At 57.5% G+C, this 27,778-nt stretch overlaps 2 protein-coding genes and 1 long non-coding RNA gene across 12 annotated transcripts in view; 2 read left to right on the top strand and 1 right to left on the bottom strand.

Moving 5' to 3' along the window:
- SORCS2 (sortilin related VPS10 domain containing receptor 2) overlaps positions 1-27,778 on the bottom strand; it is a 575,162-nt gene that overhangs the window by 318,001 nt on the left and 229,383 nt on the right. The window lies entirely within an intron of this gene.
- LOC118152364 (uncharacterized) lies at positions 110-3,166 on the top strand. The gene is made up of 3 exons (XR_004741100.3): positions 110-295; positions 591-866; positions 2,518-3,166. It is a non-coding gene; the product is annotated as an uncharacterized LOC118152364 (long non-coding RNA).
- PSAPL1 (prosaposin like 1) lies at positions 8,837-11,499 on the top strand. Its single transcript, XM_008993637.5, has one exon. The coding sequence runs from the start codon at positions 8,862-8,864 to the stop codon at positions 10,425-10,427; it is 1,566 nt and encodes a 521-aa protein (XP_008991885.4). The 5' UTR covers positions 8,837-8,861; the 3' UTR covers positions 10,428-11,499.

Genomic DNA, 27,778 nt, shown 5'->3' with positions numbered 1-27,778 from the left:
TCTGTGGTCTCCAGTCCTGATGTCACAGAGCCTGGGTCTCCGTGCCTTATGACAAGGCTAAGCTTTATGACAGGGTTTCTAAGTGCCTGGAGTTGAGGCCACTGTGGCTGGAAGTTTCGGTGCCTCTCAAGTTTCCAGGTTGTAGGGTCTAAAGAACTGGAGTTCTGGCTCCCAGAGCTCCCTGCGTCTCGGGCCTGTGTGGCCCAGGGAGCTGAGGTTCCAGTCCTGCTATCCTGGCCGTGTGCTCAGAGGGCTTTACAGACCACATCCAGACTGGGGAGCCCACCAACACCAGGTACGCGCCCCAACCCCAGACGCTCCACACCTCAGGGGCCCCTCCAGGCTTCTCACAGCCAAGGCTGGATCTGAACCACAGTCAAGTTTAGGGTCAAGGTCACCAGTGCCCAGAATCCATCAGTTGAGGGTTGAATGGTGCCCCTTCCTCCCCAAAAAAGATATGTTCAAGTCCTAACCCCTGGTACCTGTGATGTGACCTAATGTGGAGACAGGGTCTTTGCAGATGTCACTCGTTGAGCTGAGATCATATTCAGTTCAGGTGGGCCCTAATCCGATGACTGGTATTCTCATAGGAAGGACATTTGGACACAGAGACACAGAGAAGAAAGCCACAACAGAGGCAGAGAGTAGGCCAGTGCCACTGCAAACCCAGCCCGGCACGGATTGCTGGCCCCGCCAGAACCTGGGAGGAGGCAGGAAGGAGCCTCGAGCAACCTTTGGAGGGAGCACGGCCCTGCCGACACCCTGATTTCAGACGTCGGACACCCCCAGAACACACCCCCGCCCCATCTGTGGCACCTTGTTTCGTCAGCCTGAGGAACTTCCACACTGCTCATAGGAGTTCTGGGGTGCCTGCTAAGGGCCCCGTGCTGGGGCTGGGCCTGGGCTGGGGGTGGGGTGGGGTGGGGGGGTGCTGCTCTCTGCTTTGCTGATATCATGAAACCATGGCCTCAGGGTTGACCTCTGGGGTGGGGCTGTCCCAGGTAGGGGCAGCAGGTCAGTGAGGAGCAGGAGAGGCCCCAGGAGGAAGGAGGGGTCCCCTTCCTCCTCACCACAGAACACACCTGTGAAGGCTACCTCCCTCAAGCACCACCTTTCCTTCCCTCCAGGAGCCAGTGGGCTCCTGCTTGAGAGAAGGGGACCTGAAGGAGGAGGTGGATGGCAACATGGACTGGGGGAGGAGGTGGAGGGTGATCTGGGTAGTGGGAAGGGGTAGAGGGTGACCTGGGCTGGGGGAGGGGGTGGATGGTGATCTGGGTGGGGGGAGGGGGTAGAGGGCGACCTGGGCTGGGGGAGAGGATGGAGGGTGATCTGGGTAGAGGGAAGAGGTGGAGGGTGACCTGGGCTGGGGGAGGGGGTGGATGGTGATCTGGGTGGGGGGAGGGGGTGGAGGGTGATCTGTGCTAGGGGAGTGGGGAGTGGAGGGTGATCTGGGCTGGGGGAGGGGGTGGAGGGTTATCTGGGCTGGGAGAAGAGGAATCCCTTCAGCCCCTCCCCTTCTTCCCACTGTCTCTTACTCTATGGAACCCCCCCGCACCTCCCCTTCTGTCCCCCACGGAACTCCCTTCCACCTGCCATTTCAGCAGTCACTTCGCGTTCACTCATTCACGGTCTGTCTCCCCAGTCCTAAGAGCCACTCTTCATCCCCACTGAGCAGTCCCCACCCATCTCAGCTCACAGCAGGGCTTGGAAAATGCTTGTGAAATGAGTGACCCATAATTCCCACCCTCCAGGCCCCATGTGGCCGGGCAATGAAAGTGGGCCTAGCAAGGGACAGGAGCATCACCCAGGAAACATAGGAAGGGAAGCAGGGAGGAGAGGCAGCATGGGAGTGGGCAGGGAGCAAGTGGTGGCAGCTTGTGGCCAAGCAGAGGGGATGGTGGACCAGTAGGGTGACACTGTCTGGGCCCCAGTTTTTGGAGCAGGTTGGGCAAGCCCCACGGGGCTTCAGGAGAACGAGGCAGCCCTGTCAGCTGGCCCCTCCCCATTCAGAGAGAGAAAGGGGAGCACATGGTGCCATGCACACAGGGCAACCCCTTCCCTCCTGCACGGCAGGGCCACAAGGACCAGTGGTGAAATGGGGGTGAAAGGACCAAAGCCTTGGATCTCCCTCTGTTGGCATCGAAGTCTCCTTTATTCACCCTGGAAGATACCCCTCCTTGAAGCAAGCCACAGGCAGGCTCTGTTCCCCCAGAATAATTATTTGGGGAGAGAGCCCCCCTCTTTGCTCCCTCTTCCCTGGCCCCAGGCTCCAGGTCAGGGTCCCACCCACAAGGTGGCCTCCTCCCACCCTCCCTAACTCCATTGTGGCCAGGCTCCTCTTTACTTGGGGACAAAATGTGAATACCTTTTATGTAGCTTTTTGAAATAAATGGGATTTACCAAAAAAAAAAAAAAAAAAAAAAAAAAAAAAAAAAAAAAAAACAGCCAATGGTAGCATTTGTTAAACTGTGGGTAGAGGATGAAAATCTGTGATACCATTCTCTGCATTTTCTGAAGGGCTGAAATCAGAGCCATGTGGAGCAACCAAGCAACCAGCACCGGCAACACGGGTGGGTGATGGCAGCTGGCGTGGCCACTTTGGAGAAGTCCTGGGGGATCTGGTCAGCACACACCCACCTCCCCCACAGGTGCACACCCTACAGAAATGCACGTTCTGCACACCATCTGACATCACCAAGATGTTCAGAGCAGCCATGTTTGAATAACCCCAAACTGATAACCCCAAACTGGAAACCACCCCATGCCAGCCCACAGTGGAGAAACAGATTGTGAGAAAACCACACCATGAGGCACTCCCGGCAAGGTGAAGGAACAGCCTACAGCTGTGGGAACAGCATGTGTGGATCTCTGCAGCAAGTGGAAGAGGCAGACATGGGGGACATCCTTTCCCTCCTGTTCCACGCCACCAACATGAGGTTCAAGAACAGGCAAAATTAATCCTTGGTGGGAACAAAATCAGAAAAGTATTTGCTCTCATTGACAAGTAACTGGGAGGGAGCACATGGGACCATTCTGCCCCTTGACTGGGGTGTGCATTCTGCAGGTGTGTGAAGATGTGTGTGTTTAGCTGTATGTGAAATTTATCTCAACAGAATAAAGAGAAATGTACAGCAAGAGAGTGCACTAGTTAGCAGGGTTTGCATTTCACTGCATTCTGGATTGGTGTCTATAAAATGGCTTTGGTATATTCTGGGGTTCAGTAATGGGTAAACAGGTTACAGATCATGGGAGCCAATCCGCTCACTGCTGGGCAGGGGAGTTACACCGCCCTGAGTGTTGGAGATATCAGTGTGAACTTGTGGTCTTGTGAAGATGGATGGATGAATGGATAATGAATATGTTACAAATACATGTGTGAGTGTGTGTGTGTATAATATATCTGTATACATTATTTCTATGTCTGTGAATGTTTCTGTATTTCTACCTGTGCACACCATCCCTCCCTCCTTCCTCTTCCGCCCCATGTCAGGAAGAGGTTGGTTTCACTCAGAGGGCCTGAAAAGCATGACAGCACAGGAGCAGTGAGCACTTTCCTATCCAGATCTTGGTTCCTAAACACCATGATCCCTGGAGAACAGGTTGATTCCAGGGCTGGTTCAAAGAATGCAAAAGATGAGCCTGGAACATGTCTTGTGCCAGGAAGTACAGAAGTGCCGAATGATGCCCGAGGGGCTCCCACAGATCACATCTGGGACAATTTAAGCATCAAAAACAATGATATGAAAAAAGTAGGAGCAAATATATACGTCTGTGGACAGATGGGTAGGTGGCTATGTAGCCGGACAGACAGGTGAGAAGAAAGGAGGGAGGGGTGGTGAGAACCTGGAAGCAAGTGGAGCAGGTGTGTTGGGTTTCAGTCTATTAAATAAAATTTTATTTAAACATAAGAAAGTAAAAAATAATAAACAGAGTTAAAATTCCTGAGTCTTTTTTTTTTTTTTTTGAGACGGAGTTTCGCTGTTGTTACCCAGGCTGGAGTGCAATGACGCGATCTCGGCTCACCGCAAGCTCCGCCTCCTGGGTTCAGGCAATTCTCCTGCCTCAGCCTCCAGAGTAGCTGGGATTACAGGCACACGCCACCGTGCCCAGCTAATTTTTTGTATTTTTAGTAGAGACGGGGTTTCACCATGTTGACCAGGATGGTCTTGATCTCTTGACCTTGTGATCCACCCGCCTTGGCCTCCCAAAGTGCTGGGATTACCAGCTTGAGCCACCGGAGTCTTTCTTTTAAAAAAGAATAAAGGAAAGAGGAAGGAAGGAAAAAGAGGCAGGAGGGAGGAGAAGGGAACAGAAGGAAGGAGAGAGGAAGGGGAGAAGATAAAGCTTTTTTATTCACAGAAGAATACAAACTAATCAATATGGAAGGAAGACAGGGCTAGAAAATGACGGGCAGGTGCTCAAATAGGTGCATAAACACTTGATGCGGAACAAGATAGTTACACAGTCTCAAAACACTGTTCTAAATGTTGCTTATTAATTACAAGAGGGAAATAACTTTACAGAGAAGGAAACTGGTAGATCTCATCCTAGTGATCAAAGATCATGAATGGTGATCAATCATCAACGCCTCCCCATATGATGCATGACCTGGGTCTGATCTGGATAACTGATATGATCAATCATCAATGCCTCTCCATATGATACATGACCTGGGCCTGGTCACGAGGAAAGCCCAGCCAGACCTGCACGGACAAACATTCTACAAAATAACCAGCCAGTTTCCCAGGGCACAAAAGACAACACAAGTCCACCACCAGCTCCCACTGGAAGGCCACTGAGGCACCACGACCAGGAATCACATCATGTGAGCCTGGATTGCGGATGGATCTGGGAAGTCAGTGCCACATGGGGCAGCCCTGGGGCTGCTGGTAAAGCTGAACTGGGCTGTGAGCTGAATGCCAGTATTGTATCCACACTACAATTCTTTATTTCCATAAATGCACTGTGGTTATGAGAGAATGTCCTGGTCCTCAGGAAACAGGCACAAAGTAAGTGGGGTAAAGAGACACAACGTCCGTCTCCACCTGCGCTCCAAGGCTATGAAGAAATTATGTGTGCAAATACGTACGTGTGTGTGGACAGACAGGTAGGTGGCTAGGTAGGCGGACAGACAGGTGAGAAGAAAGGAGGGGGGCAGTGAGAATCTGGAAGCAAGTGGCCAGGTGTGCTGGGTAAAGGTGCTTGGAGAGCCTCACCCCATTCCGGCAAACATCCTCTAATCCAACATCCTCCTCCCACGGTATAAAAAGAAATGTGTTTGGTTTAGTTTTTCTGGCACGGAGCTCCAACCCTTGGAATTTGCTGAGTGACGGGAGTGTATTTTGTTCTTCATAACGAGCCCCTCTGATCACACGTGAATTTATACTAATGAGGTGACCTAGGGTGGGGCCCGTAGCTGGCCTCTGCTGGGGCTGGTCACCAGAAAGGCCAAGCCATTCGAGGACTGGAACTTCTGGCCCCAGCCCCTGGTCTCTGGGAAGGGGTGGGGGTGCTGGAGATTAAATTCTAGAGAAACTCTTTGACAATGAGGTTTGATGAGCTTCCAGGTTGGGGAACACATGGAGGCGTGGAGAGGGTGGCACCCTCAGAGGGCATGAGAGCTGGGCACCCTGGCCCCTAGTCCTTGCCTTGTGCATGACTTCCTGAGTCATAGCTTTCATGATAAATAAGAAAGGTAATCAAAGGGCCTCCTGTTCTGTGAGCCATCCGAGAGAACTGTCAAGCCTGAGGATAGGGTCACGGGACCCCCAGTTTAGAACCACTTCGTCAGAAGTGTGGGCGGCAACCTTGGACTTGTGATCATTAGTGTCTAAAGCAGAGGCTGAGCCCTTAACCTGTGGGCCCTGTGCTAACTCCAGGTTGTTGGGGTCAGAACTGAAATGAATTCTAGGGCACCCAGTTGGCATCTGTAAGAATCAGTCATTGGTGTTGCAAAACACCCCCCCCCCAACCGAACAAAACAGACATGGAGCAATTGGAATTCCTCAAATGCTGCTGAGGGGAGTGGGAACGGGCACAACCACTTTGGAGCAGATATCCAGGAGTATCTGCTCAACACACACACTACCCATGCACCATCAGCACCGCTCCTCCTTAAAACCCTGCAGAGAAGACGTGTACATCCCAAGGCACACACGGGAGCCTTTGGGGCACCGCCACTCCTACGAGCTCCAAAGTGGAATTGGCCCAAAGGCCCATCAGGGGTAGAGTAGATACATACATCGTGGTGTACTGACCTAATTCATACACGCCCAGGACCCAGTGGCGCATTCCACCTGCCCAGTGGAATTCCACCCAGAAATGAGAATGTCGGCTCTACCACTAAACACAGCAGCACGGACCAACTTACAAAGACTGCTGAGCCAAGAAGCACGTCCTTACGGGGCGCTGTGCTAGGCTCCAGGGATGTCAGGATGAGGAGGACATTCTGGCCTCCTGGGTCATAGCCCCTCAGTGCAAGAGACCAAGGCATCGCCATGGGGGCTGGGTCTTGAGGGACACGCAGGAAGTCTGGCATGCAGCCCGGTTCACACCGAGGGGCAGGGCCTTCTGTTTGCTTCAGCCTGGCGCTCAAAGTCCTGGTAGGATGCGAGTGGGTGCCCCAGAAATGCCTGACTCCAGAGGCGAGGGACAGAATGAATGGCAGGCACATCGCAAGCCTGCATCAGCACACACTTGCCAGAGCCAAGTCTAGAGATAAGGACACCCATGTCTCCAGCCCCACCTGGGGTATGACCTGGAGGTGCTGGCCAGCTGCCACCCTGCAGCTGAGCACGCCCAGGCTCACCTGTTACCTAAGACTGTCCCCTCCACTGGTCCCCAGCAACCAGAGTCCTCAGAAGTCACTGCAAGAACTCAGCAAATCCTCTTTTCCATCTTCTCTTCCCGATCCCTGCCCCCAGCAGAAGGGCTGATGGGACGGTCCCTGCCCTGTTACATTCCTCATGTGTGGCTGTTGCAATTTCAGGCCAGGCTGCCTGACCTACATAACTGGGAAGCATGTTCCTAGGGAGCACCCAAGCCCAGGAAGCTGAGCTGAGGACACCCACATGCAGGGCCACGGGAGCCCCCTGCCAACAAGCCTCTGGCCTGCCCACTCCTGGGCTGTGTGGCAATTAGGCCAGAGGCGAGGCTGACTCTAGAATTCCCCATTTAATGAGCAGGACCCGACCTCAGGCGCCTGTGCGTGCTCACCCAGCTGACTCTCTTACCCAAGAACTTTTTAAAACGAAGGAAGAAGAAAAAGATAACAGATGACACAGAAATGAAAACAAACCCCTTTTGTGTGTGTACCTTCAACAAACACTGAATGCATGCCTACTGCGGGCCAGCCACACCCAGCCTTTGATTGACATTTCTAGAATGAAGAAACCGGCTGGGCTCAGGAGCTGGGTTTGCGAGTGGCTTTTGCGGCGGGGTGGTGAGGCAACGGTTCCCGCACTTCACAGGTGAAGACCCGAAGCTCAACAAGAGTAACTCCCTGAAAGGCATCGCCAGTGGGTGCCACAGCCAAGGGCGAAACCCCAGCTGGGCACATGACCCCGAGGCCCAATCAGAACACAGCGGCGTCCAGGGGGTGGCCAGTCACTGGGTTCATTCAATCTTTTGGCAAATGAAGCAGAGGAAGCCTTTCTGTGTTTCCCAGAGTGGGGGCAGAGACTCCTCTGGGGTCTCACACCCCAGGAGAGGACCCAGGCCACACAAGTCAGGAGAGGACAGCGAGCTTCAGGGAAGGGAACCCCAGGAGTTACTGCAGCCAGGGGATGGTGGGGGATGCAGGTGGGGGAGGATGGGGATGCAGGTGGGGGAGGGTGGGGATGCAGGTGGGGGAGGATGGGGATGCAGCCGGGGGAGGGTGGGGGATGCAGGTGGGGGAGGATGGGGATGCAGCCGGGGGATGGTGGGGGATGCAGGTGGGGGAGGATGGGGATGCAGGTGGGGGAGGGTGGGGATGCAGGTGGGGGAGGATGGGGATGCAGGTGGGGGAGGGTGGGGATGCAGGTGGGGGAGGGTGGGGATGCAGGTGGGGGAGGATGGGGATGCAGGTGGGGGAGGGTGGGGATGCAGGTGGGGGAGGATGGGGATGCAGGTGGGGGAGGGTGGGGATGCAGGTGGGGGAGGATGGGGATGCAGGTGGGGGAGGATGGGGATGCAGGTGGGGGAGGGTGGGGATGCAGGTGGGGGAGGATGGGGATGCAGGTGGGGGAGGGTGGGGATGCAGGTGGGGGAGGATGGGGATGCAGGTGGGGGAGGGTGGGGGACGCAGGTGGGGGAGGGTGGGGACGCAGGTGGGGGAGGGTGGGGGGCACAGGTGGGGGAGGGTGGGGACGCAGGTGGGGGAGGGTGGGGACGCAGGTGGGGGAGGGTGGGGATGCAGGTGGGGGAGGATGGGGATGCAGCCAGGGGATGGTGGGGGATGCAGGTGGTGGAGGATGGGGATGCAGGTGGGGGAGGGTGGGGGACGCAGGTGGGGGAGGGTGGGGGGCACAGGTGGGGGGCGCAGGTGGGGAAGGGTGGGGGGCACAGGTGGGGGATGCCAGGAGGGCTTCCTGGGGAAAGGGCCTAAGAGCCAAGCTTCATTCACATATCAGCTAAGCTCGGAAAACCAGTAAGAGTTTATCTTATCCAAGGGAGAAGAGGGGAGGGCTGGTGTTCCTGGCACTGCAAGAGCAAAGCAGAAGAGGCCAGGAACCCCAAGGCACAGGGTGTGAGTCAGGCAGCAGGAGTGGCCAGGAGGTGGGGCCGCCCTTCTGTGCCTCCTCCTGGGCCAGGCAGGAGAGCCGGGTTTATAGCGGCAGCCGCCGCTGGGTGCTCTGGAGCCGGAGAGTCCCTGGGGCAGCATGCTGTGTGTCCTGCTCCTCCTGCCCAGCCTCCTGGGGGCCGCCATGGCCAGCACCACCTCAGGCCCCCAGGGGTGTGCAAAGGGCTCAGTGGTATGGTGTCAGGATCTGCAAGCAGCTGCCAGGTGCGGGGCCGTGGGGTACTGCCGAGGGGCTGTATGGAACAAGCCCACCGTGAAATCTCTGCCCTGCGACCTATGCCAGGACATAGCCGCCGCTGCAGGCAACGGGCTGAACCCTGACGCCACCGAGTCTGACATGCTGACTTTGGTGATGAAGGCCTGTGACTGGCTCCCCAGCCAGGAGTCTTCAGCCAGATGCAAGTGGATGGTGGGTGCCCACAGTTCGGCCGTCCTGAGCATGCTCCGCGGGGCCCCGGACAGCACCCCAGCACAGGTGTGCACAGCGCTCAGCCTCTGTGAGCCGCTGCAGAGGCACCTGGCCACCCAGGGGCCGCTCTCCAAAGAGGACACCTCCGAGGCTGCAGCTCCATTCGTGGCTGACGGGCCCCTTAGCTTCCACCCTCCGCAGGTGCCTGAAGGAGCTCTGTGCCAAGACTGCGTACGGCAGGTCTCCCAACTCCAGGATGCTGTCCGGGCCAACCTGACCTTGGCTGACTTGACCTTGGAGGAGCAGTGTGAGTCCGTGGGGCCTGGCCTGGCTGTCCTCTGCAGGAACTACCTCCACCAGTTTTTTGTCCCTGCTGAGCAAGTGCTGAGGCTGCTCCCGCCGAGGGAGGTCTGCGAGAAGGGGGGATTCTGTGAGGAGCCAGTGGCTCCTGCCCGCTTGACTCAAGTAGCGGCCGTGGACGGGGTCCCCTCGCTGGAGCTGGGGTTGCCGAGGAAACAGAGCGAGATGCAGATGCAGGCCGGCGTGACCTGTGAGGTGTGCATGAACGTGGTGCAGAAGCTGGACGGCTGGCTCATGTCCAACAGCTCTGAGCTCATGATCATCCACGCCCTGGAGCGCGTGTGTGCGGTAATGCCCACCTCCATCAGGAAGGAGTGTGTCATCTTGGTGGACACCTACAGCCCCTCTTTGGTGCAGCTTGTGGCCAAAATCACCCCAGAGAAGGTGTGCAAGTTCATCCGGCTGTGTGGCAACCAGAGGCGGGCGCGGGCGGTCCATGAAGCCCATGCAGTCGTGCCATCACCAGAGTGGGACACGGAGAACCAGGGCAGCTTCTGCAACGGGTGTAAGAGGCTGCTCACGGCATCCTCCAACAACCTAGAGAGCAAGAGCACCAAGCGCGACATCCTGGTGGCCTTCAAGGGCGGCTGCAGCCTCCTGCCGCTGCCCTACATGATCCAGTGCAAGCACTTCGTCACCCAGTACGAGCCCGTGCTCATCGAGAGTCTCATGGACATGATGGACCCCGTGGCCGTGTGCAAAAAGGTGGGGGCCTGCCACGGCCCCAGGACCCCACTTCTAGGCACTGACCAGTGTGCCCTGGGCCCGAGCTTCTGGTGCAGGAGCCAGGAGGCTGCCAAGCTGTGCAATGCCGTGGACCACTGCCAGAAGCACGTATGGGAAGAGACGCCCCTCCACGCCAGGGAGCACGCATGATCGTGGCCGCCAGAGCCTGCTAGCGAGGCCCCAGGAGGCTCCTGTATCCCACAGGATCCCCATGAGGTGGGTGCTTTCCCTGTCCCCATTTCACAAATGAGAAACTGAGGCTCCAAGGAGGGAGGCTGGGAAGGAGCAGAGCTGAAGTTGAAAGTCAGGCATTGCCGATCCCAAAGGCCTCTATCCTAACTGTGCTGCACAGGCTTTGCGCTCGAACGCATCTTTCCTGGACTGGAACAAACTCACGTGCCCCACCTCCCCACGCAGCCACGGCTGCCCCTTCATCTCCAAGGCTGTGATATTGCCGATGGTCCCATGAGAATCTGGCCATAGCCTTGGGTGCCCCTTTACCTTCTGCTGGATGGACGCCTGTCTATGAGCCAGGCTGGGGTCATGGCTGGGTGAGCAGAGGCAGGGGCAGATGGAGGCGTGGAGGTCCAGTCACTACTGGGACTGTTACCTCTTATCAACAGCTGGGGTTGGGAGTCTGGGTCTCACTCAGGCCAGAAATTCTCAGCCCGGAGTCCCTGGGGGTGGCTGCCAAGGGTGCGTGCAAGAGGCGCGTGTCTCTGTTCATTACTGGGGACAGGTATGGGGCTTTGGCCACATTCTCCGCAGGCTGCTGGGCTTCAGAGCAGTCCCCTCCCCTACCGTGTCTCAGCTGCCAGAGGGCTCCTCTCTCTCCTTGTAGCCCAGACCCTCTGCTGCCTTGGCAATAAGCAGAAGGAAAGTCTTGGGGTGTGCTCAAAATCAGGAGAGCGAAATGTGCCAGGCAGAAGCCCCTGGGAAAAGCTGGAGGAGCCTGGGGTGGCCACGGGGGTGTGAAGAGCAAGGGCAAAGACAAGACAGTGAGCACAGCCCTCCAGCTGTCCGAGCCTCAGTTTTCTAATCTGTACAATGGGGATGATCATACCTGCCTCGTGAGGATGTCGATACAATTCACAGACACGTCCTGGAGCCCCCTCCCCCTGAAGAGTCTGCTAGGACCAGAAAGCCCATCTCAGGGGCCCAGAAGGGCCCCCAGGAGAGTCAGGCTGTGCAAGTGCTATGTAAACCACAAGCGTTCTCCAAACGGTGTGTGCCGTGTTTTTATTCTCGGGGAAGACGCCGGTCCCAGAGCTGCCACAACAGCCCCCACCCCACCCCAATGCCCCCACCCTGCCCCAGCGCCCCCACCTCGCCCCAGCGCCCCCACCTCACCCCAGCGCCCCCACCTCGCCCCAGCGCCCCCACCTCGCCTCAGTGCCCCCCGCCCGGCAAAAAGCCTCCAGGGCCTTCCAGGGCTTCCAGCTGAGTTAAGTGCCCCTGCGGCTTCTGCTCATGTTGTGTGGCACCCCCTAAGACACTTTCCCCCTCCAGGAGAGCCCCTGGCCATGACCCTGCAGTGTCTTTGCACCTGGCCTGGTACCCACGCACAGCAGGGGCTCACACATCCGGGAGCCGCACACATGGGTCTGGGGGTGGAAGCTGGTGTTTCATGTGAGGCCCATGGATTAATTCTCCTCTTGAGCAAGAGATATGGCAGGCCCGGATGGATGGGATGTGAGGGGGTGCTGTTTTCCAAGAGGCCACACCCAAACCCTTAAGTAACCATCGAAGGCCTGGGCCACCGCCCCACGAACACTGGCACACTTGGCCTCAGTTTCTGGATGCCTCAACAGTAGTCCCTGTTGGCTGGGCAAGCCTGGGCCTGCTGGGTAGCCACACAAAAGATTCGGCCAGCAAGGGGTGGCAGTGGTGCCCAGCCACCGGCTGGGCCATGGGAAGGCAGCTGTGCACCAGACTCCAAAACACGGGCCCAAAGCTGTCGGCCTCGGTACCTGCCTCTTCCCCTGAGACCACCTGCCCTCTCCAGGAGCAGCCTCAGAGGCTCTCCCTCTGCCTGCCGGGAGGTGTCCCCGCCCTCCTCTAACTTGGCCAAGAGTCTGGGGGGACACCTGCTGACAAATGTGTGTGTCATGACCTGAAATCCCCTAAGAGGTCACCTGTGAGAGGCCAGGAGGGGGCAAGCACCACACCTGCCAGGTGACCCAGCTCAGCCCACCTGCCCCCACCCCAGAGCTACCTACAGGGGGTGGTCAGGGTGGGGTGTCTCCACATCCTCTTCCCCACCCGCCCCTCAGGCCTGGGTACCAGCTGCTCCCACAGACCCACTGACTGAATGCGTCCCCACTAGATGGTTACCCATGATGACTCCACAGGCCCCACTGCACACCCAGGTCCTGAGCATGGCCCTGCCTCAACCCCACAGGGGCCCTCTGACCCCCCCACTCACTCATCTGCCACCAAAGGCGTGGAGGCCTGTGGCAGGAACTCAGTCACCTCCATCCCTTGTGCCCAGCACTGGCGCCAAGCCCAGAACACAGGAGGTGCTCTCCAACTGTCTGTGTGGGGTGGCTGCCTTGGGGGCTAAAGGCAGAGAGGCAGAGGAAGAAGGGATGGGCCTGCGGCTGCTGATGGCAGCACCGCCATTCAGCACCGAGACTGTGGCTTAAGGAGTCCATCCAAACGACTCCACAGCCGCTGCTCCAGGCTGGAAAAGGCTTTTCAGGGGAGGGCCCTGTAACTGCCTGGCTGTGGGAGAGAGAAGCCAGCCCAGAAGAAGAGTAGCAGGCCCTATTGGGCCTAGAAGTCTGGGAGACCCATCCCAGCACGGATGGGAAATCAAGACCGACGTTGAGCATGGATGTCCCAGAGGCAGGTGACCGCTCTGCAGGGAGGAACGTCTCTGCCTGGGAGGAGGGAAAGGGCTCCCACCAGGCTGCCAGAGCTGGGCAGGTACCCACACCTTCAGCCAGACACACGCTGGGCATTCTCCAGATGCCGTGGTAAGGCGGAGGCCTGGGACGCCATGGAACACCCACACACACTGCCCCTCGTGATTTCTCAGCCACACCAGGGTGCAGAGGGGCTGGGGGAGCCAGGAGAAGGGTCTGGCCTTTTTTTTTTTTTTTCCTTAGGGCTTTTCTTAGAAGTGATGTGTTGTTAGAAACTTCAAACCAGATATAAATACATCCAGTTATGTTCTCTTTTGGGTGTGTGTGTGTGAATAATTTATACAAATTCAGGATCTCCTGGAAAGTGCGGAAGAGCAGTCCGTGGGGACAGCCGCCTTCAATGTGGAAACAGTGAGCCCTGAGCCCAGGAGGGCACGTCAGGGACGGCCAGCACTGTCCACACTCCCTCCCCGCTTTCACTTTCCATGACCTCCAGGGATGAAATTCAAATCCTGTTCCTTACAACGAGAAGCGGGCCTAGAAAAGCTTCCCAAGCATACCCAAGTGCCAGGCACCACAGGGCCCAGGACAATGGCCCCTGGCCACCGGACGGGGCTGCCTACCCACTGGGCATGGCTCCAGGAGCTGTGCCTCACTCATGGACATTCCACAGCCACCGAGAGACAGGGACTATTCTTATTCTATTCCCCAGCAGAGGACGCTGAAGCCAGCGAGGTCAAGTAACTTGCCCAAGGCCAAACAGTAGCGGAGGGAGCAGCAGGCTCAGGGGCTGTGCTCTGTCCTCACACCCGAAACACACAAGAGTCCACGTGCAAGTCCGTGACCACTCTGTGGCCTTGGTTCAGTGTTCTCGTCCCCCACCAGGGAGACCCCACCTCCCCGGGTCCTCCGCAGGTCGGAGGGTGCCCTGTGGGAGGGACCCACCGGGTGCATGCACAGAGGGGAAGGGCTTTCCAGGCACGTGCCTCCATGACACATCTGCCTTTTCTCGGTTTTTCCAGCTGGCCCCTTAAAATGTGTTTTCATTGTTACATTTTTGCAGGTCTTTCTCTTCAGTTACGCTGTGATTTCCAGGTCCATTAAGGCAGCTTCACTTTCCCCGAGTACCTTAACCACTCTCTGCCACTGTTTCCTTCATGTCTCCCACACCAAATGCCCTTAGAGCGGAAGGCAGGGTAGGACCTGGTAAATTAGCCAAATGCTGATGCCGAGGCCCTGAGAGCGTGCAGAGGCGCAGGATGCCCTGAGAGCATGCAGGGGCGCAGGATGCCCAGCTGCTGTGAGCCCCCAGCAGTGTCTCCAGGGAGCTGGGGTAGAACAGAGCGGCACCAGGGAAGCCCGTCCAGGGCTCCAGCCCTACCGCAGGGGGCCTCAAGACGTCACAGGCTCCTTCCCCAGTGCTCTAGGCAGAGGGTGTGTGGCCCGTCCCCATACACACACGCGTGCAGGCACCTGCGCCTCCATGCAGACGGTTTTGTACCAAGGCAAAAGTCACCAACTCTGCCAGCCCTAGACCAACCCTTGTGTTCTCAATTTCCTCATCTGTGAAATGGTCACAGCAGCCCCACGTGCCTGCTCAGCAGCGAGGTTTCCTGGTCACAGTGACGGCGAGTCCTGCCAGCAGATGCACGCTGTGAGGCAGCCACTCGGCTCACTCAGACTGGTGAAGAGACGCCTTCCTGGGATCGGGGCTCCCCCACCCCGCCACCCCCTCCTGCCTAGTCTCATCACAGCAGTGATCCTGACAAAATGTAAGTCGGGGCCAGCTCACAACCTCCTCGCTCCCAGTGACAGCAAGACTTGGTCGGCCAGGTGGACCCCACCCTGGCACAGCCCAGCCCCTCCCCTTGCTCCTTCCTCTCCAGCTACCCTGGCTTTGCACACACCCCAGGCCCACCCCAGGGCCTTTGCTTGGCCCCCCTGAGGCTCAGGCCTGCCCTGCAGAACTCTGCACAGCAGCATCTCCACTCCCCACCGGCCCTTCTCACCACCACTCCACACATGTCTTTGTCTCTGCTGCCCTCCCTGCCCTCGGCCCCACAGCTGACTGCTGGGCTATCTTGCTGTGGCCTGGCTTCCCCTGGAATGCGAGCTCCAGGAGGCAGGAGTTTGCCTCAGTTGTCCTTGCCACAGCCCTGCCACCAGGACAGAGTCCAGCATAGAACAGGATCCACGAGCACTGGACGCGCAAAGGAGCACGGGCTCTTCTGGGGCCTTCAGCCCTCGAGTCTGCCCTCTGTGGGCGAGATCACCAGTGCCGATGCCACCCTGGGGCTGCGTGTTCCTGAGAAGGTCTAGCCACGCCCATACCTTCCTGGTGTACCATACACAGCCCATCCTTCAATAAATGAAGATGAATCCGCTCTGCTCAGTTCCAGCAGCCGACCCAGGAACACTGTGTAAGACGAGGCCGTCCTCCATGGCTGAGGCAAAGTTATGGGCAGACAGCTCCACCCCAGGACCACAGCTGACAGCTGGATGGCTGAATGGGACCTGGGTGCAGAAGCCCAGGGACACATGCCCCCAGAAGAGCCCTGAGAGCAGACCCGAGGTGGGCGAGCCTGTTCCTGGCCTCTGGCTGCACCTTAGCCTTCCTCCACCACCCTCAGGGGTGGTGATATGGTTCGGATGCCTGGCCCCTCCAAAGCTCCTGTTGAAATGTGATTTCCCATACACCCTGCAGACCCCAGCACCCACCTCCCGTACACCCTGCAGACCCCAGCACCCACCTCCCGTACACCCTGCAGACCCCAGTACCCCCCACCTCCTGTACACCCTGCAGACCCCAGCACCCACCTCCCTTACACCCTGCAGACCCCAGCACCCACCTCCCATGCACCCTGCAGACCCCAGCACCCACCTCCCATACACCCTGAAGACCCCAGCACCCCCCACCTCCCGTACACCCTGCAGACCCCAGCACCCACCTCCCATACACCCTGCAGACCCTAGCACCCCCCACCTCCCGTACACCCTGCAGACCCCAGCACCCCCCACCTCCTGTATACCCTGCAGACCCCAGCACCCCCCACCTCCCGTACACCCTGCAGACCCCAGCACCCGCCTCCCATATACCCTGCAGACCCCGGCACCTGCCTCCTGTACACCATACAGACCCCAGCACCCCCCACCTCCAGTACACCCTCCAGACCCCAGGGATGGGGTGAAAACAGCCAGGTTCAGTGACTCAAAGCCCCCCAAGAGCCCAAGTCCAGCCACACAAGACTTTGCCCTTCTCCCAGAGGCCCCCTAGGTCACCTGCATGCGCCCACACTGGCTATGCTGCCATTCACACTCCTCTGGAGCTCCGGCTGCACCAGGATTCTCCCCAGCACATCTCAGACTCTCCCGATCCAGGCTGCAGCCCCCAGGAGGCCATGGCCGAAGGCAGGTGAGCGCAGGATGGAACCACCATACTTCCCCGTGCCCTTCACCGCTGAGCCCTTCATTGGCAGAGAGGTCTGGCCTCCACGGCCGCCCCCAGGAGGCCTGTCCTCAGGGCCCCATGGCTCCAAAACATGCCCCCCGCTGTCATCTGGGTTCAGGCCCCATTCAGCACTACTGGATGTTGCCAGGACAGATATGGAGTCTGGGAGGCCAGGCAGAAATATAGAGACACACGGGCTTCACCGCCGGCACGGGAGGGCCCCACCTCCCCACTTGATACCTGCGTGACCCTGGGCAAGCCACTGACCAGCTGGCAGCCTCAGGCACCCCATCAGTACACACGGATGGTAAAGGTGTGGGGTTTGTCCAGGGAGGAAATGAGGTGACCGCATTGACCACAGCCCAGGGCCTGGCACATACAAGACACCTGATACCTGTGCTACTCCCAGTGAGCTGACGGCACCAGCCCTCCCTGCGCTTCCTACCCAGGGACAATGCTGGAAGCTCTTGCTACATCGCTCAGGCTGCTCTCAAATTCCTGGCTTCAAGCAATCTTCCTGCTTCAGCCTCCTGAAGGATTGGGATTATAAGCATGAGCCACCACACCTGGCCTACAACACTTTGCAACATGGTTCTTAGTAATGGGCCCCAGGAGCCAGCCTCAGGGGGCAGTGTGTGCTGGGAAGGCCTCTTCAAGAGCTGTACAGTCTCCCTGGCCTGTAAAGCCTGCAAAGCCATCCTGGGGCTTCCCAGGACTGGCTCAGAGCCGCCAGCCCTGAGATCTGACGGTCCCCTCACTGAGGGTGGGAGAGAACGTCTCAGGAACAGCAGACCCAGGCTTCCTCCCCAGGCAAAACACAGGCCTTGGCCTGAAACTCCCGCCCTCCCTACCTCCTCCTCTGGGTCTGCAGCCACAGGGGAGCCTTGGGAGTGCGCCTGTTTCTGGAGGACATAGGCTGATGAACAGCAAAGGACAGAGAACGAAAACCACAGCACCTTCCACGCCTCCTGCGTCCCAGGAGAGAAGACAAGGGCTGGCCCTCCCAAGACCTGTGTGCAGGTCTAACGCCCCGGGCCTGGATCATGATGCTTTGTGCCTCAGTTTCCCTTCGGTAACCAGAAGAAGCTGGACTAGATTGGGGCACAAGCTCAAAGAGCCCCAGGGCCCAGAAGTGTGGACAAGGCAGAGGTCAGGCCCTGTCCAGTGGGCCATCCCCACCTCAGGGGGACTTCGAGGCCCTGTGAGGACGCTGGCCTGCTGCCACCCCCTTCCTCACTTCTCCAGGGACGTGGGGACCCCAGGCTGCTCATGTGAGACCTCGCAATTCCTAAATGCTGACCGGGCAGTCGCTGCGGACCCGCCTGAAGACCGAGCTGGGCTCTCTGCAGGCCTTGAATTCCCTGCTGTAAAATGAACGTGATTTGGTGGCTGGGCCTCCTGACAACCCCTTGACAGCTAGAAGCCGTGGAGTTTTGTTTGTGAGACCCAGGAAGGGAGCAGAGCCACTCAGGTGACGGGTTCCTAATCCGGGAGGGGTCAGATGTCATTTATTTAGGCCAGTGGGAGTCACTGCAAAATGAAGGTGAAGTCTCGCCACGCCCAAACCAGTTTCTCAGGCTGGCATTCCCAGGACACGCAGGGAACCGAAACCAGGACAGCAGACTCGGAGAGGCGCCTCCACAGGCAAGGCCCTTTCTCCGGCCCTCTCGTCTCTGGGGAAGGCTGCTGCCCAGGCTGCGGCTGTGGAGACTGACAACAGGACTTGCCAAAGGCCACGCAGGCCCAGCCAGGGGGACTCCAGAGCCCAGGGTCACCCCACCGAGGTCAAGGCCAGGGACTTGGGGTATTCAGCAAAACCGGAAAGGGAGGCTCCTGCACGGGGCGCCGTTCCTTGAGGATTCTGCTGTGGGAGGATCCGATGCTCTGGGCGGTGAGAGGCTGGAGGGAGCAGGAGGGACGAGGCACACCTGCAGCCTGTGGAATCCGGCACCTCCCAGAACTGCACCAACACCCCGGGTCCCTGAGCTCAGCCCAGAGCAGGGACAAGGTCACAGAAGACTGGGGATCCATTCCGCCTTCCTGCTGACGCTGCAGCCCTCCAGGGGACAGCACCGCACCAGTGTCCTGGGAGCAGAATGCCTGCCCTCCCTCTGGAGGTGGTGCCAGGACTGTGTGGTCCAATGTCCCTCAAGCCTTGATTTTAGGGCAGGCCCCAACACGCACTGGCTGCATGGCGTTCCTGGGGCACACGGGGGCCTGTCTGTGCTGAAAGCTGGTACGGAGGGGCTTAAGGAGGTCTCACACGCAGAGCGCCTACCACCGTGCCCACGCACCCTCACCCCTCCATCCTGCTGAGAGCCCCAGGGAAGAGCCATGGCTGGCACAGGGGCTCTGGGCTGGGGAGCTGCTGTGAGCCCTGCGGAGGGGTGGGGGGGGTCACATGTCACATTAACAGAGGGGGCATTCCTGCTGCCATGAGGAGGTGGGGAGTGGCAAAGAGGAGGGGTCTGTTGCCCACACACTGAGGGACTTGAGACAGTCTCTAGATTTTTCCAAGCCTCCATTTCCTCCCCCAGTTCAGAGGGCCTTTAGAGAACTGGCCAGGGAGAGGGGCCAGGGCCTGCGGATCCCCGAGGGTACTAGGGGGCTACGTGGACCTCCCAGTGTGCTGAGAAGCCCTCCGTCCATCAGCAGCAGCCAATGGGGAGGCCTCTGTGCTCTCGGAAAGTTCACTTTGACATTGGAGTGGACTCTCGGGGCATGGGCAGCAGAGGGAGATCTGGGATATGGTGTCCAGGTGGGAGACGGCCCTGCCACGGGATCAGAGAGGAGGCCCCATTCCAGGACATCCTGGAGGAAATGCTGATGCATGAGGCAAGGGAGAGACTAAGGAGCGTGTGAGTCTGAGAGATGGCCTGGATGGTGACCTGGCCCGACACTGACCCACAAGGTGACTAGGGCGGGAGCACCGAGGGGCTGGCACCACCCACCTCTGCCGCCAGCACTGATCTGCACTGCAGGGGCCCTCAAACTGGAGTGTAGACCCCAGCCCCAACACGCCAGCCCAGTCCACACACCTCCCTCCCTGGACAGCCGTCATGGGCCCACGGACAGTGTCAATGGAAAGGAAAGCCAGGGAGGGGTCTGCCCAGGCTGCGGAAGAGGGCAGAGCAACCAGGACTTAGAAGAGGCTCCAGGCTCCAGGAACACATTCCCCCAGCTCAGAGCCCAGGTCCCAGAGAAGGGCATGGCCCAAGGACGCCGAGATGGGCTCTGAGACGAAGCAGCCAGTGGCCCACTCCAGAGGGTGGTGACAGGAGACGGTCAGGGACGGACGGTGATGGAGACACAGTTCTGACATGCTGAACCCAGGCGGTATGTCCGACCATGTTAGGTGGTGTGATGACTGACCCGTACAAGGTGGTGGACTTGGTTTTCCAAAATGCAGGGCTCGTGGAGGAGAGTAGCAAAGGGGGCACCGAGCAGCCTGGAATGCGCCAGTTTGGTCCAACCCCTCCCAGTTCAGCTCACAGATGAGGAGCTGGGGGTTGCAGGGGAAGTGAGCGCCTCAAGGTCAGCCACGGGGGAGGCGGCGTGATGCCCAGCCCTGCCCCAGCCACTGCCCTCCTTCTCCTGCAAGTCTGCACCTCTGGATTCCATTCTCAAGGTGGCAGGCAGGAGGCCTCAGGGACAGGAGCCCTCCAGACTGGGGGAGGCCAAAGCAGAGAAAGGGAAACCAGAGAGGGGCCGCAGTGGCCGTCCCACAGAGCCCACGGAGGTGCCAGGCCCCAGAGCCCCACCTATGCAACCACTCACTGTCTCTAGCTCCACTGCAGATGGAGGCCATGCTGTGGCTTTGGAGACGCACATTGACCATACAAAGGTAGTTACTGGGGGCAAGAACCTCACCCGCACACTCCTATTGCCAAAGTGTGGTGCTGCTGAAGGAGGAGCATGAGTGACCATAGTGAACTCCCTGGCGCGTGCTAGATGCCAGGCCTGGGCTCTGCATCTTACAGCTACCGCCACTGGACCCAGCAGAGCTATTATCACAGATGGAGCAGACCAGGCTCAGAGGGGGAAAGGCACTTTCCCAAGGCCACACAGTTAACGAGAGGCAGAGCCAGGCCTGGCACTCAGATCTCACAGGTCCACAGCCTGCATTCTTAGCCACCTCTCAGGCACTCTCTCTAGGGCAGAGAGGAGACACAGGAGAAGCTGTGGGAACAGGGACTGTCCTGGGAAACGCATGGCGTGGTGTGCCAGATGACCCGGCTGGGTGTCCCCTCTGACTCACGGCACAGCCCAGTGCCTTCCCTGGGCCTTCAGTCAACAGCTTGTGCTGGGGACCCAAACAGAAGCTTAAATGCAAACAGTGTGTGGGCAAGGGATGGAGCGAAACAGCCGTAGGGTCCCAAGAGAGAGCTGGGAACCAGGCTCAGGGTTCCATCTCCAAAGAGCAGAACAGAACCAAACACCAGTGACGGCAAACATCTGCTGGTGCGCACGTGCTAACTGGAGCACTGGGAACCCTGCTGTCCCCTGCAAAGGCAGACAAAGGATACAGGTGGGCAGAGGAGGCAAGCAGGAGGTCTTGGTGCCAGGCCGAGAACCTACTTTGCTTTGAGTGGCATCACGCATGCCATGCAGGCTTCTGCTTGCGGTGGTGGCAGGCGGGCTGGCTGGCGGAGCATGGCGGATAAGGTCTGAGAAGAGGCCTCAGGACTATGTGGGTCCTGAATCCCAGGGATGTGACTGCCACTGCCCTAGCTTGCAAGATGGGGCCCAGAGCTTGGGGGAGGTGATGTGCTCAGTGAGGCCAGGAAAGAGAACAAGTGGGTGAGGTGTGCAGCCCCAGCCCCTCCAGTGACAGCAAACCTCCTTCTATGGCCACACTGGACTCCCTGCCTTCCTGCGTCCCGTGAGGTCTGCTTCCAGCTGGTAATCAAAGAAGCTTCCAGAACCTCTCCCGTGCCCCTACATGTCCACTGGACGGCTGTGCCAACTGGACCCGAGCCTTGGACACTGAATCTCAGCCAGCTCTCCGGGGGCCTGTGCCAGCAGGATGTGGCTTGGTGCTTTCTCTCCTCAATTTGGGGCCCAGAGAGCCCCAGATGGGAGATGGGAGAGCCCGCTTGGCACTCAGGTCTGCTGACCCCAAAGTGGTGTTGCTGTGGCCATTCTCTACTGGAGCCAGCTGGGTGTTAACAAGCCAAACCCTTGCCCACAGGGCACATGGTGGACTACATTTCCCAGCCTGCCTTGCAGATGGGAGCAGCCCAGTGGCTGAGATCTAGCCAATAGCGTGTGGCTGGAAGTTCTCCATAGACAATCCATGTTCTCTTGACTCCTCTGCTGGAGAGACTAGAGGACTCCTAGGCCCTGGTTAGCAGGAAGGAGTGTGCAGAGCTACCTGAGGGAAGGAATCGGACAACGTGCATCACACTGCTCAGAGAAGAGCTGCCCAGGAAGCACCTGGCTAGCAATACCCACACTGGACCATTGCACAACAGAGAAACTTCACCCTAGGTAAGCCACTGGATCACCAGGGCTGTGTGCTATTGCAGAAGCATACCCTGATACGGCTTGCTGCCTCTTAGATCCAGAGATCTAGCTTCCGTCTACACTTCCCTGGGGACCCAGCATGTCTCAGCCAAGTCCCTGGACCAGTGCAGAGGGGCCTGTTTGTCTGAGATGGGCTTGCCAATCTGCAGTTCAGATGACACCAGCTCACCCTGGAAGAAGGCTGACAAAAAACACCCGTGTTTGCAGATGAAGTTTGAGAAACTGATGAGCTTCTGCAGGAAGAAATCCACACGCTCCAGAAATTATGGGCTCTTTATTGCAAAGCTTTCCAAATAGGTGGAGGACTGGATGCCTGCAGCACTGATGCAAGGGCTTAACTGCAAGGCCAACCAGACCGTGTGGCCCATTCAACACGGCGCCCGTTGCTACAGCCCGAGAGGGACCCTCTCTCTATCACCCGAGTTCCGGCCATGTGCTTCTCAATGAGGCTCACACAGCCTTTCCTGGTGCTGCCAGGGTCCAAGGCCAGCCAGACCCCATAAGGGACCTCCACCTGGCAGAAAGTTCTTCCCAACGGAGTCCTGGATCCTAGCTCTGCCCTCAGCACCCCATGGCACTGCCTGTCTCCTGAACCCCAGAAAGCATTCAGCAGTTGGGAAACAGCCTCATACGTTCTCTTCTCCAGATCAAATATCTCCGTTGAAAAACAAATGGCTCCATTCATCCCCTGCCCGTGTCCACACCCTTTGCAATGGCCCTTCCTTCAATAAGTCGAGTGATTTTCCCACTTTTTGAATAAAGGTCAATCTTTGTCATTTGCTTTGGTCAATGACATTTGCAGAAGTGATCTTACGGGACTTCCAAGTCTATGCCTCAAGCCCTGTGTGCTGCTGCTGTTTCTTGAACCTGTGCCTAGGTGCCCTGTATATAAGCCCAGGCTAACCTGCTGGAGGATGAGAGTCCTGTGGCCCAGTCTTCCCCATTGCCCCAAGCAAAGGCCAGCCAAGCCTCCAAAACAAAGCCACCAAGATAACTGGCTGCTGACTGCAGATGCACAGTTGAGCCCAGTCCAGCCAGCGGAGCCCATTCACAGAATCATAAGCTCAATGAACAGCTATTGTTTTAAGCCACAGACTTGCTGGGTGGGTGGTGATTTGTTATGCAGCAAAAGCTGACTGATGCATCACCATCCCGGCACCTTCAATGGTTCATCCTCCAGAGGGCACAGCTTCCAGTGCCACTGATTTCTGAGCTAGCCTTTTTGAGACATGACGCTATTTTTATAAGGGTCCTCATGGAGTGGAGACAATGACCTCTGTGATCCCCACAGCCCTGCCCCCCACCAAATCCACCTCGCACTTAATGTCCCATCCATTGTCAGTTTCTCAGACTTCGTGTGGGTGGTCTGCTCTGAAATACTCCCTCTAACTGTTGGCTAACTTAGATTTATCCTGAAGTCTTGGTGGGAGAACACTTCTGCAGGCAAGCCAGCCTGACCTCAGGGCCTGCATTGCTGCCCCGTCCCCAGCACTTCCACAGCACTTCCTGCTGTGGAAGGAATGGGGATGGGCATCACCCGACGACTCGTCTGCCTCTCTGCTAGAACGTGAGGCCCATGGAGACAGAGGCTGTGTCTGCCTCATTCACACTGAATCTCCAGACTCTAGGGTACACCTGGAATGTGCTGAGTGGTCGGAAAAACTCAGAAGAAAGGGAAGGAGGAAGGGAGGGCGGGTGGGGTGAGGAGGAGGAGGAGGAAGAAGTGACAATGTAACTGGAAAGAGCCTCCAGCTGATGGCACCTGATACAGGCCAAGTGCCTGGTAAGTGCTTCATAAACGTCTGATGAGCCAGACAACACCAGCCATGAAGCTCCCCTGCCCCCAGGACCCCTCCAGCCTTCTGCTAGCTCACGCTTGTGTTTTCCTGTGACATCAACTGAAAACTCATTGCCCCCTGGTGGGGCTGCTCCCTGTCACCCTTCACGTGCCCTGGGGGTTTCTGCTCACCTGTCCCTACCTGGGCTGGCTCAGGGGCCTCCTCCTCTCATTCCCCATTGCATTGAAAAGGGCAACTCAGCTCTCTGCATTTTCTGCAGATGAGAGAGGCCTGATGCAGGGACACAGGACTGCATGCTTGGCCAAGCTGAGGCCCAGCAGGGTCAGGGGTAGGGATAGGGGCCAAGGGCCACATTCTGGGAAGTGCAGGTCCCACAGTCACTGAGGACGTCACAAAGCACTTGTCCCCATCTCAGCAGACCCACTTTAAAGGTGGGAGAACAGGATTAGAAACAGCAGAGGACTTGCCCAAGGTCACTCCTAAATGGCAGAGATGGGACATTCAGAACCACGTGCCCATGCTTCTCCCAAACTCAGACAGACATTAGCTTTCACCCCCAACTAACATCCAGGGCATAATAAAAACTGCTGCATGGCTACCCCTGTGCCAGGCAAACGCCATCCAGAGTGTCCCACTCAATCCTTCTATCAGCTCCCATTTTGTGGACAGGAAAAGCAGGCTCCAAGAAACACAGGACTTTGGCTTCCTGGTGCTGCCATCTCTCAGCCACTCACAGGGACCCTTATAAAAAGAGTGTCACGCCTTGAAAAGCCTAGCTTGCCTTCCATGCCACTCAGCTGCCAGCGCAATCCCCAGACGCTGCTCACCCTGTAAACAGGTTTATGGCTCCATCCTTCAGCGCACACTCAGCAAGGTTTACTACATAACAGAAAACAAAGACAGTTTCCTTGCGTTTCCCACGTATGGGGGCGGGGGGGGGGGTTGGTTAAAATGCAGCACGTCTCCAGGGCAGAGTATGCCTTTAATACAAAGGGCAGGAGAGCCAGCTCTGCTCTCCTCAGACCACAGGCAAAGGCATGCGTGTGTGGGTGCATGGGTGCGAGAGCATGTGTGTGTGTGAAGGTGTCAGCGTGTCTGCACAAGTGTGAGTGGGTGCATGCATGCATGTGTGTGCTTGTGTGTGAATGTGTTCACATGCGTGTGTCTGTGTGCACAAGTGTGAGTGTGTCTGTAAGAGTTGTGCATGTGTGTGTGTCAGTATGGAGGAACTGTGCGTGTCTGCGTGAGTGTGTGTGAGTGTGTGTATGCGGTGCACACAGGATACCAGTGGGAGTGGGGGAACTCAGAGTACTGAGTCCTGCCTCAGACTCAGTCCCCCTAGGAACACACACGCTAGGACTTTGCACTCAACTGCGTCCCGGAGGGTGAAAGGGGGAGGCTCTGTGGGCCAGGCATCCTATCGAATGCTATGCCTCCTTGACCCAGCGGCTGAAACTGTGCCTTCCTGAACCCCGCAATTTCCTCCTTCCTGTCCCCTGCAAACGCTGCAGCCAAATGCTTGCTCAAATCCACAAGCCTACCTTATTGAAATCCCACCCAACTCCCTGTCACCTGCACGACAGAGTCCAGGCCCCGCCACCCGGCACATGAGGCCTCCTTAATCCAGCCCCGGCTAGATCACCAGCCCACTCCCCCACCGTCCTCCTCCTACCCCACGCTTTAGCCACTCTAAACTCCTTAGGGTCCCTCCACACCAGGCTGCTCCATGTCCCTGTGTTTCTCCACATGATGTGTCCCTTGTCTGCCTGAAAATTCCTATCCATCCTTCAAAGCCCAGTTCAGACATCATCTCCCCTGAAATGCCCGATCACCCTCTCGTGTGGGGCCCTCAACACTAGATGGCGGGCCCCTATCCATCCCTTCCTCTCTGTCAAGGTTGGTCAGTCCTAAGTCCTGGCAAAGTGCCTCGCACAGAGGGGGTGCTCGAGAATGTTTACAAAATTATGTTATCTAAAAGAGCGTTTCTTCATATCTCGTGTTCATCCTTGGTGCCCCCAGCCAGGCCTTCCACTGACAAGCAATTTCCGGCATGGGTCTGATGCCTTCATGCCTATGTCCTCAGCAGAATAAAGGCCCCAGAACAGGCCCACATCCTAACGCTCAGAGTGTGTACCTATCACCTCATCCGGCCAAAGGGGCTTCAGAGGTCTGACGAAGGACTTGAAATGGGAAGATTATCCTTGGTTACCCAGGTGGGCCCAGTGTCATCCCGTGGGTCCTTAAAGGGAGAACCTTTTCTGGCTGTGGTCAGAGAACAATACAGGACCAAAAAAGAAAGGGTCAGAGGGAGACGACACAGCTGGCTTGGGAGGGAAGGCTGGAGCCACGGACGGCAGGCAGCCTCTGCGCTCTCACTCGAGAAGCTGCAAAAGGCAAGAGAACAGATTCCCCAGAGCGCTGGGAGAGGCAGTTCAGCCAACATCTTGACGGGAGCCCAGTGGCCCTGGCTGCGCTGTGGCTTCCGGAGCTGTAAGATGACACACCTGTGCTACTTCAGGTCCTACATCTGTGGTCGTTGTTATGGCAGCCACAGCACACCAGACATCCTGACCACCAGCCTACCCGCTTACAGGGCGTGCCCCAAAGCCCCAACATTTCCCAGCCTCCACACCATTGCCCCGTGGCTCCCACTGCCTACACTGCCTTCCCCTGCTCCACATGCCCTTCCCTCCCTGGAAAACTTCTATTCATCCCTCAGAACCCATTTCCAAAGTCCCTCCTAGGGGAACCTATCCCAGCATGCCCAGGGGTAGGACTGGGCTCCACACCACCTGAGTGCAGCCACACTTGGCCGCGTGCAACCACAGGTCACTGCCCTGGCTCCTCCGTTCTCCGGCTGGTTGATGGGATCCTGGATGCCCGGCCCTCGTGTTCTGTGCAGTCTGAATCCTTGATGCCAAAAGCAGCGCGTGCAGCCGTTAATGGGATTTACAGAACAGCAGGCATATCCTGGTCTTGCCTTGTCGAGCTTTCCTTTAGCTGGAGATACATTCGCACCAGGAAAGGAGGTCAATCTCACGTGTATCTTACTACCCCTTGACTAAATGGCCCTTCAGTCACATCAGAAACAGCCACAGAGACAGGCCCTCCGCACACCCAAAGGCACGCCAGCATCCCAGCACCCTGCAGTCTGATATGCAGGAGGATGGCCTCACAGAAGAGCTTCTCCTAAGGACATAGGCGTGGGAGCAACGTGTGTACAAGGACATTCACCACAGCTCTCATCACGTCTCGGCGTTAGAAAACCAGAAATGACTCAGAGGTCTAACGATGAGGACTTGGTTAGACAAATAATACCTCCTTCAGATGACACTATATTACACAGCCATTAAAAATAGTGGCTGTGGGTCAGGTGCAGTGGCTCATGCCTGTAATCCCAGCACTTTGGGAGGCTGAGGTGGGTGAATTACCTGAAGCCAGGAGTTTGAGACTAGCCTGGCCAACATGGCAAAATCCCGTCTCGAGTAAAAATACAAAAATTGGCCAGGCGAGGTAGCAGGCACCTGTAGTTCAGCTACTCGGGAGGCTGAGGCAGGAGGATTGCTTGAACGTGGGAGGCGGAGGTTGCAGTGAACTGAGATTGCACCACTGAACTCCAGCCTGGGTGACAGAATGAGACTCTGTCTCAGAGAAAAAGGAAACACGGTGGTGAAAATACAGAGATCATAAGAAAATGTTTCATACGTAATTCAGTTGGGATTCCAAAGTTATAAAACATGCATATATTTGCATCTCAAGACTAGTGAGAATATTCATCTCAAATATGAATCGTTGTAATCTCACGAAGTGGGGTTCACACGGGACTGTTTTTACGCCGCATCTGTGTCAGTTTCCAAGATC

This window comes from Callithrix jacchus, chromosome 3 (assembly GCF_049354715.1).
Source record: "Callithrix jacchus isolate 240 chromosome 3, calJac240_pri, whole genome shotgun sequence".
In the NCBI taxonomy this organism is placed as follows: Eukaryota; Metazoa; Chordata; class Mammalia; order Primates; family Cebidae; genus Callithrix; species Callithrix jacchus.
The sequence above is the reverse complement of the archived record's forward strand: the minus strand, read 5'-3'. Positions and strand labels throughout refer to the sequence as shown.

Bases quoted from the DNA above. Each gene is read 5' to 3' on its own strand.
- PSAPL1 (XM_008993637.5), top strand. From the start codon at position 8,862: ATGCTGTGTGTCCTGCTCCTCCTGCCCAGCCTCCTGGGGGCCGCCATG.